General features: G+C 40.2%; 1 protein-coding gene and 1 long non-coding RNA gene across 2 annotated transcripts; one reads left to right on the plus strand and one right to left on the minus strand.

Annotated features, from left to right (window-relative positions):
• Positions 1-794: 794 nt before the first annotated feature.
• On the minus strand, positions 795-3,106 carry LOC145424533 (E3 SUMO-protein ligase ZBED1-like). Its single transcript, XM_080297932.1, has 3 exons — positions 2,034-3,106; positions 1,733-1,739; positions 795-1,485 (listed from the first exon to the last, which is right to left on the minus strand). Exons 1-3 carry the CDS (start codon positions 3,104-3,106, stop codon positions 943-945), a joined length of 1,623 nt encoding a protein of 540 aa, XP_080154058.1. The 3' UTR covers positions 795-942.
• Positions 3,107-6,711: 3,605 nt separating this feature from the next.
• Positions 6,712-9,411, plus strand: LOC145424534 (uncharacterized). Its single transcript, XR_013905615.1, has 2 exons — positions 6,712-7,189; positions 8,159-9,411. It is a non-coding gene; the product is annotated as an uncharacterized LOC145424534 (long non-coding RNA).

A 9,411-nucleotide genomic window follows, 5' to 3' on the forward strand; every position in this document is an offset into this window, starting at 1 on the left:
CTGAAACTCTCTTATTGTACCCAAAATACAAATTTTAGTGATTACATGTGGCTTCATTAATTATGTTCAAACGGATGAATACATAACGCAAGTAATAACTTTATGATCAGTCAGTGAATGAAGGAGCTCAAGAGTGCAAATATAGTTGCAATAAAGTGACAAATATGCCCTTTTATGTCAAACAAAGACCGAAATAAGTGGCATCAGTGTGAGGATGAGAATGAGCGATCCAACCTCACACTGCAGATATCAGGGCAAAGCACAGTGGGGGGGTTGCAGTCTGCGCGCACAAGAGGGCTAACAACGCTGTGAGTGACGGAATCCACCCAAACTGAGGAACAGCTTGTTCCCCAGAGCTGAAGCCTGCACTGTTTGCACTATAATATAATATAATATAATATAATATAATATAATATAATATAATATAATATAATATAATATAATATAATATAATATAATTAGGGCTGTCAAATGATTAAAAATTTTAATCAGATTAATCACAGCCTAAAAATTAATTAATCATGATTAATCACAACTCGAAATATGACCAAAATGTGTGCAAACATACGGACAGATAGCGGATTTTTACACACTTGTTAGTGTTATTTAATGCTAAGACCACGCTGAGTGGCCTGCGTTCACTCAGCGTGGTCTGACGTAGGCTGGGTGTTGTGCTGGAAGCGAATTAATCACAGCCTAAAAATTTATTAATCGCAACTCGAAATATATGTGTATATGTGTGTATATATGTGTAAAAATCGGGACAGATAGTGGTTTTTAACACACTTGTTTGTTTTATTTATTATTAATTGTGAGTACAAGCAGTACAAGCAGAACAGGGCTTCAAATAATTGTGAGGGATTTTTACTGAATGTTTTCCACCCGTTTAAATCTAGCACATTGTTTTATCCATATACATCTTCAAGTTCACAGAACATAGGCCTAATTCAACAGGCAAAATGTGGAGGCAGGAGTGGCCAGGTATCTGCGAGCAAGGCGGGCCAGCTGGCTGTGGGCTCCTGCATGAGCTGCCCACCACTGTAAGGGACAGTCCTCTAAGGCAGTGCAGGGCTCTGCTCTGTAGCGCTGTATGGCTCTGTCCTGCTGTACCTCCTCCTCTGACTCAGAGTCAGAGTCCATCTGCAGCAGGCTCAGCCTCTTCTTGGCTGGACCTTCTTCTGCAGTGTGTGATCTTCTAGGAGAGTCTTCATGCAGCATGCCTGCCAGTGTGGTCCACACTGCTTCTCTGTCAGTCTTGGGCACACTGCGTAGGTCTTTAAAACGTGGGTCCAGTGCAGTTGCGATCTGGAGCCATGCATAGTTGGTATGTTCCTGGCGGGAAGCAAGGTCTTCCTTAAACTTCTCTTTAAACCTCACCACATATGCAGGGTCCTCATCAGTTACTTCCATGACACGGCGCAGGTGGCAGAAGACTGGTAGAACTACAGAGCAGGAGACGTAGGCCTCTCCTCCCAGCAGTTCAGTCTGCAGATATGTGCAGTGGAATACACACATACACACATGGGGTGGCTGTAGCTCAGGTGGCAGAGCAGGTCAGCCACTAATCAGAAGGTCGGTGGTTCGATCCCAGGCTGCCTCCTGGCTGCATGCCAAATATCCTTGGGCAAGATACTAACCCGTGTTTGCCTACTGGTGGTGGTCAGAGGGCCCGGTGGCGCCTGTGTCCGGCAGGCTCGCCTCTGTCAGTGCGCCCCAGGGCAGCTGTGGCTACAATGTAGCTTGCCATCGCCAATGGGTGAATGACTGAATGTAGTGTAAAGCGCTTTGGGGTCCTATGGACTAGAAAAGCGCTATACAAATGCAGGCCATTTACACACACACACACACACACACACACACACAGATAAGACAGCAAATTAAAAAAAGCTTTTTAATACTAGGTAATATTAATAAAATATTTGATTTCATTTATTTTTTAAATAAGACATTTTCATAATAACAAAACTGATTTAAGATGTATGTTTGATACATTTAATCTAAACCTACAATTATGGTCACAATGACAGGCTCACCTGCAGGGCTCTAGAAGTGTCTCCAGTCTCTGGAGTTTGTCCCACTCTGGAGGCGTCAGGAGGACAAGTTTATGCTTTTGTTTATCCAGAGTCGCGGTTACTGCAGTTTGGTTGCGGATCAAGCGCTTCACCATCTCCAGCGTGGAGTTCCAGCGCGTAGGCACGTCCTGGGCCAACGGCTCCTGCTTGCGCCCCAGTGACACCTGCTCTGCGTTCAGCTCTGCTGTGTTTGCTGGGCTGTGCTTAAAATGGCCAACAATTTTGCGGCATTTGGCCAGCGCAGTGACAAAGCCACTGTCTGCGAGACTCACTGTGATGCATCTCTGTAGAATGTGCGCGGTACACGGCATGTGATTGAATGGCATGATGCGAGCCGCGGCGATCATATTGCGCGCACTGTCCGTGCCTACTGTTGTCACCTTCTCCTCAATTCTCCACCTGCGAGCAACAGTCTGGAACTGCTCTGCACAAGCCTCCGCAAAGTGCCGCTCTTCCGTTTTCATTATAGTCAGCGCAAAGGATGTCAGACCCCAGGCTTCAGTGATTAAATGCGCAGTAACTCCCAGGTAATTGTCATTACTCAATGATGTCCAGTGGTCTCCTGTCAGAGCCACGCATTCTGTGTGAACTAAAGCCTCTTCTTTTTTCTTTTTCTCCGTTTCATACAGTTCGTGGATTCGAATTGTTATTGTGCTTCTCGCTGGGGGCTTGTAGGACGCGTCCTGAGATGCAACCTTTAAAACATCCGCAAAGCCCTTGTCCTCCACAATGCTTAGCGGTCTGCAGTCCTTTGCTATCCATTTGGCTATATTGTCGGTCAGTTTGTCCAAAGAAGACTTACCGAGTGGCCTGCGTTCACTAAGAGTGGTCTGAGGCAGGCCGGGTGAAGCTGCTGCCCCGACAAACGCGTGTTTGGCATTAAGGTGGTATTTTAAGGTCGAATTTGAACGGTGAAATTGAAACTCTTTACTACAGTGAGTGCAAATTACAACGCGTTTGTTTATTGTCCCATCTATGTTCTTCTTGTATTTAAATTCCCCATCCAGAAGGCCATCCGCTTCCTGCTTCTCCATTTTCAGTGGCGCGGTAAACAAATCAAGTGGAATTATGGGAGCGACTTATCTGCGTGTTGCGCTAAATAGTTAAATATTCTAACGTAATTAATTCCAAAATTTAATTATCACAATTAACGCGTTAATTTCGACAGCTATAATAAACATATATAAATAAAACCACTTTTTTTTTTTACGTTAGTAATTCCTTTTGTGCATAATTTTATATTATTGTTAATAATAAATGAATTAAAGCAACAAAACAACCCGAAGAGCCGGTTCGGAGCCGAAAGAGCCGGCACTTTTTAGTGAGCCAAACCGAAAGAGCCGGATCTCTAAAAAGAGCCAGAAATCCCATCACTAGGATATGTGATTTTGGTCACATCGCACATCCCTACTCTGAGGTTCTAGCAAATTAAAACAAATGAAATATTTCACTGGAGCTTTAGATCCCCCTCTGTCCACAATAAGTCACGATGCGTTCCGGCAAACACTTTTTAAACTCCTCCAGCAAAATAAGGGTTTAACTCTTCCACGGTTTTAACTTTACATGAACAACACCATTTCTCAAACAACACATTCTTTTCTCGCGCAAACTCAACAAAAGTCTGGTTAGCAGTTTTATTAAGATTCCTAAATTTCTGCCGATATGCTTCAGGGACAAGTTCATACGCCTGCAGCACAGTTTTCTTAAGAGTTTCATAATCTAAACTCTGCTCAATAGACAGGCTTGAACACACTTCTTGGGCTTTTTCCACAAGCTTACATTGGAGTAAGAGGGACCAAAACTCTTTCGGCCACTACCTATAACTATAACTAAACTAAAACACAAGCGGTTCATTAAAAGACATGAGGTTTTTTTTTAAACTTTATTATTGCTCAGTAATAAGACAAAAGTATTTATTACCTGAGTACGAGATTCATAAAAATACACCATAGCCATGCATTAGTTTAGTTTGTTTATTTTTAGCAAATGCATTTTGCAATTTAGAATAAATCTGCATTCATGTGCAAAATGTAGCATTTCCCAATGAGATTGAGAACATGCAGTGCCCTCACAGAAAGGGCCAAACAATTTCAACAACAGTGAGAGGTTCTGAATCGAGGTGTTTTAAATTGTAAGGTAAAAACCTTACAAAATTAAAGCTCCAACCCAAACAATCCCCCACGAGCAAGCACTTGGCAACAGTGGGGAGGAAAAACTCCCTTTCAACAGGAAGAAACCTCCAGCAGAACCAGGCTCAGAGAGGGTCAGCCATCTGCCGCGACCTGTTTGGATGGGGCTGATGCGAGACAGAACCAACACTGTAGGATTTTAAAATTGTTGAAATCTTGTGAATTGTATATATCATAGTCGAAATCATAGCCTGATTTCGACTATGATTTTGTAGGGAAACAATGTTTTCAAAAATTTCCCAAAACAACAACAGTTCCTAGTGGTGTTTGAAGAGGATTGTTCAGATGAATTGTTGTTATTATTCTCCTTAACAACAAAAACCTTAATCCTCTTCTCCTTCATCCTGTTCACTTCAGATATCAACATTCTTGCTACATTATCTTCAAAGTTTAACTGCCTGAATTCCATGGCAGTCTGTACCATCAGTTTAGACTTATATGTCTTCTTTAGACTCTTATAAACAGCTCTAACAAGTTTGTCTAAAGATTTTGGAAGTTGTGTGGGTAGTTTACCCACAGCCATTTCAATGACGTTTTCTAAAATGGCAAAAATGTTGACCTGCTTTGTTGCTGTGCCTGTCTTTAAGGCGACCATGTTGTTCAGCCTAACAAGAAACTGAATTATAAAGTTTCTTTCTTTAGTTTCTTGTGTCCTTTGCCCTGGACTGGGGATCTGTTCTTCAGACGTTTCAGCAGGACTGGTCTGATTTTCCCAAACAACAGAACCCTTTATCCATTTCTCCTTTACCTTATTGATCTCTGATATTAAAATTCTTGAGACATTTTCTTCAAATGTTGACTGACGAAATACAATGAAAAATCGTAGCAAGTCCTTGGAGTCGTACATCTTGTGCAGTCCACGGAAAACAGACTTAACCACCCTGTTTATAGATGTTGGCAGTTCTGCAGGTAATTTTCCTGCAGTTTTTTCTGTGACTGTTTTGATGAGTGAAAACATGTCGATGGGTTTTATGACTAATTTAGTTTTTGTTGTAATGGTGTTTGAAAGCTTTACAACAAACTGAACGATAAAGTTTTTTTCATCCATTTCTCGTCTCTCTGCCTGTGTACGGGTCATAAAGACGGATTTGAAGAGAAGTGTCTGCATCTCCTCTTCAGATATTTCTATGGGCCTGGTTTCCTGTGGACTGTCTCCTTTAAAGGAATCCATTTGAGTTTTTTTCTGTGCTGTTCTCTGATCCCGTTGCTAGTGTCTGTAATAACTTTTGTTTCTAATGTCTCTGCAAAGCAAACCATCGGTGTCGAATTGTGCGATACAAATAAACTTGCCTTGCCTCCGCCCCTATTTGTGAGCTGGTAGGACCAGATCAAAGCTGAAAATGTATCATGTGACACCGACGTCAGCTCTGGAGTGTGATGTCACAGCAGGGTGTAGCGACTGTTTTTATGTGTTGTCGTTAGCAACAAGGACGGTAAAACCATCGTGTACGCTTGTTTATTTCCCTTTCACAATAAAGCTCAAGATCCTGTTGAGACTTTTCAAAATAAACTGAATGACGTGAAAGAGTGTTTACGGATGAGTATGGGCTCAAATTGTGGTCATAAATATGTTGTACTTGTAAAAAAGATTTGTATGTGTAAAAAAGATTTGTGTGTGGACTTAGCCAAAAAGTACATGTGAAACTCGAGGCGGCAACCTTCTGATTACAAGGCGAACTCCCAACTCTTGAACCACGACCGCCCCACAAATAATTAACAAAATATTTATGACCACAATTTGAGCCCATAGATGAGAAGCAAAAAAGAGCCGGCAGGTGCTAAAAATAAACCTTAGACTCAAACGTTAGAACAGGCCTTTCCCCGCAGCACGCCGTTGAATAAATACTCACGAAGAAAACGGCGGCCGTTACAACTTATGTATCGTTTCATGCATCGGTTAAAACACTCAACTCCAGGTACACGCTCAGAAAAATTATGGTTCTTAAATGGTTCTTCAGATGGCTTCATGGTTCTTTAAAGAACCATCATACGTCAAAGAACCTTTTTATTTTGTGGATGGTCCTTCAGCTATTACAAATGGTTCTTTAAAGAACAAAAGGTTCTTCATCCTTAGCAATCTAAGTTTGATGGTGTAAAGGGCATAAATATTTATTCACTATAATGAGGCTGTGAATTATACTGTGTGTTTTCTTTGTGTGCATGTGTGTGCGAAGGGAGAGGGCGGGTTACCTGGCAATTACCCTTTAAGAGAAGATGGTAGGAAACTGAATATTCAAATAAAAGTTAGAAATATTTGCTTAAAAATATACTGGTGGCAGGGGTGGGGGCCAAAGCCTAAAGACCCTAACCCCCCCCCCCACACACACACACACACCCCTAACCCCACAAACACATTATGAATATGGTGAGTTAACAAACAGTAGACACAATACACACATTCAAGTACTGTACTTTAGTTTTAAATTTTAATAAAGCATTACTATTTTCTACTCCAAGGCATTACTTTTGAGATTATTATATATTTTTGAAAATACAGCATAATGATAATACTAGTTATTGTAAACTTTACAAACCACCCAGCAGTATGTAAAGTCAAATTATAAGATACAAGTAAATAACAATTGCAGAACAGAATGTCAGTGTAATGAACACACACTTCGTTTTGACAAAGCACAGCTTAGGTAAATGATCTGAGTAGTTGTTCATCACTGAGCAATTTGTTAATATGTGTTTCGAGCCAAATAAATGACAGAGAGAGAGAGTGACGTCAGAACACGTCATACTATAACCTCCCGGGAGCGAACGGAGGGGGTCAGTCGTTGGGATGCGCATGCGCAGACAGAGTGTGCGAGCGGCGGGCCTTGACCTTTCGGGGAAAAAAACTCACGGACGGTGACAGCGAAACGGATAACAGTCTTCAGTACCTGCTGGACTTTGAAGCTGTGGATTCTGGGACTGTTAGGAAAGGTAAAACATTTCCATTAAAACCTTATTACTGTTTTGTTTTTGTTACTCGTCATTGTAGCTTGCTGTTAATGTTGTGCTAATAGTAGCGATTAGCTAGATACGTTAGCAGTTGAGGTCAGCGCAATTTAGTATCCGGTATACAGAAACTGTTTTCCTAACAAAACCACTGTTATAATTAAGTGAAGGTGCTCCCAGCTAATTTGAACCTTTGGCTTCTAAAATATGTGGTTCAATTGCGTGCTGCGTACATAACCTAATGTCAGCTAGACCGAAATTAAAATTTAATATATTGTTAAAGTCACTAAATTGGCGCCTGAAGCCTGTTGTGAGCTCTGTGTCTGCTCTAGAAACTGAAATTCTGTAGATCTGAGCCGTACATTAAATACTCACATGAACCTGTACTTTGAATTCTGTATGAGCTGTATAAAATACAGCTATGCATAAGAGTTTTGAATGAATAATTAGATTAGATAACTCTTCATTGTCTAATCGAATTATATAGAAATGAATAGAAAGTGGTTCTTTAGACTGATGCCATAGAAGAACCTGTTTTGGTGCCACAAAGAACCTTTCAAACAATGGTTTCAAACATGAGAAGGTGTGTCTTTGACTGTTCCTGCATAACTTAGTTTCGGACTAGTTGACAAGTTATGCTCCGGTCATTTGATGTTTCCAAGATAGATGTTCTTTTGTAATATAGTTAAATTTTTTTGTATATTTAATTTATCCACCATCATACATCATACATACAAGCTAAGAAGAGGTCGTTATACTAACAAGAGGTATCAACGCTGGGCCAAAGTTCAGCACATGGTTAAAGTTTGTAATCCAGCCAGAGCTGAAGCAGGTAGCATCAACACATAAATCTACTCTACCCGGCTTAAATCACAAGAGCACCTCTGACCAAAAAGCTGTAGATTTTTCTTGTTTGCACAAATTAATCCAGATTCACATTAACTGTGTTCACAGGTCCAACAAAATGAGGAAGAGGAGGGGCAGAAACACAATTAGATTGAATTACAATTGGATGGAAGTTGAGGACAAGGAGAAGGAAGCTTTGGATGAGGAGGAAGAGAAGCAGCAGGAGCATCTTTAGGGATCTCTATGATGTCATTGAGGTTTGTTTCATTAATATGGTCCTCTCACAAAGAACGATGACATGTTTTAGTTCACGTACTTCCTGTATTAAATAGTGATATGCAAAATGTTGTGAAAAACCATGGAGCAGGTACACTCTAATAAGTAAAACATTGGTTCAAATAAAAAAAAACATGTTAACGTTTTCCACTAGAATTTTTGAGTTAAGCCAACTTCTGGCAGAATAACATTAATTCAAAGCAATATTTTTGAGTATGGTGAAGTAGCTTTTTTGGCCACAATTAAAAACATTCTTAAGTAAAATTAACTTAATAATTTTCGACTAGAACACAAAAATTTAAGTTGATCCAACGTGAATTTTATGTATAGTGAAGTTACTTTTTGGCCACAAAAAAAAACACATTCTGAGTAACATGAACTTAATAATTGTCAACAAATACACAGGAATTTAAGTTGATCCAAGATTATATTTATGTATGGTGAAGTAACTTTTTGATCAAAATAAAACACATTTATAATTAAAATGAACTTAACTGTCGGCATAAATAGTATTTATGTTGGTCAAATATGATATTTTGGTTACAGTGTAGTAATTTTTTGGTCCCACAGGAGATTCTATAAGGGTATTTACCTGTTTCCCAGCAGGCTAATTCGCTCCAAAATACAACCTTGATCATTTGGCTGTGTCTTATAACCATGACTACCGCGTAGGCAGGCTCATGCATGGTGGTGCCTGCCCACAAAGAAGTCAAGGTTCTAAGACCTTAGAAACTTGTCGATCACTTTTTTCCCCCAAACGAACGTCAGCCTTAACATGGGCTGTGTGTGCGCTTGTGTCATGACCTTCAGAAAAAAGAAATGGATGTTGTGTGTATTTGTTTGAATGCGGCAGATGTGATGCCAAATACCTGGACATCAGCTAACGGACTCGTACCTGGTGCTCAGAAAGAATAGAAATTCAGACAGATGTATTCAAATGAGTTAGACCCATTTAATTACAATAACAAACATCACAATTCTTTAACGTGCATGCGAAGTGCAAGATTTGTGGGCTTCAGTTTCCTAGAACACAAATTGCCCGCTGAAACTTAAGGAACTGTGTATTAAAATTGTAATAAAACCTA

The sequence above is a fragment of the Astatotilapia calliptera genome, chromosome 23, assembly GCF_964374335.1.
Source record: "Astatotilapia calliptera chromosome 23, fAstCal68.1, whole genome shotgun sequence".
NCBI lineage: Eukaryota > Metazoa > Chordata > Actinopteri > Cichliformes > Cichlidae > Astatotilapia > Astatotilapia calliptera.

Excerpts from the sequence above, each read along its gene's own strand:
- LOC145424533 (XM_080297932.1), bottom strand. The coding sequence starts at position 3,106 with ATGGAGAAGCAGGAAGCGGATGGCCTTCTGGATGGGGAATTTAAATAC.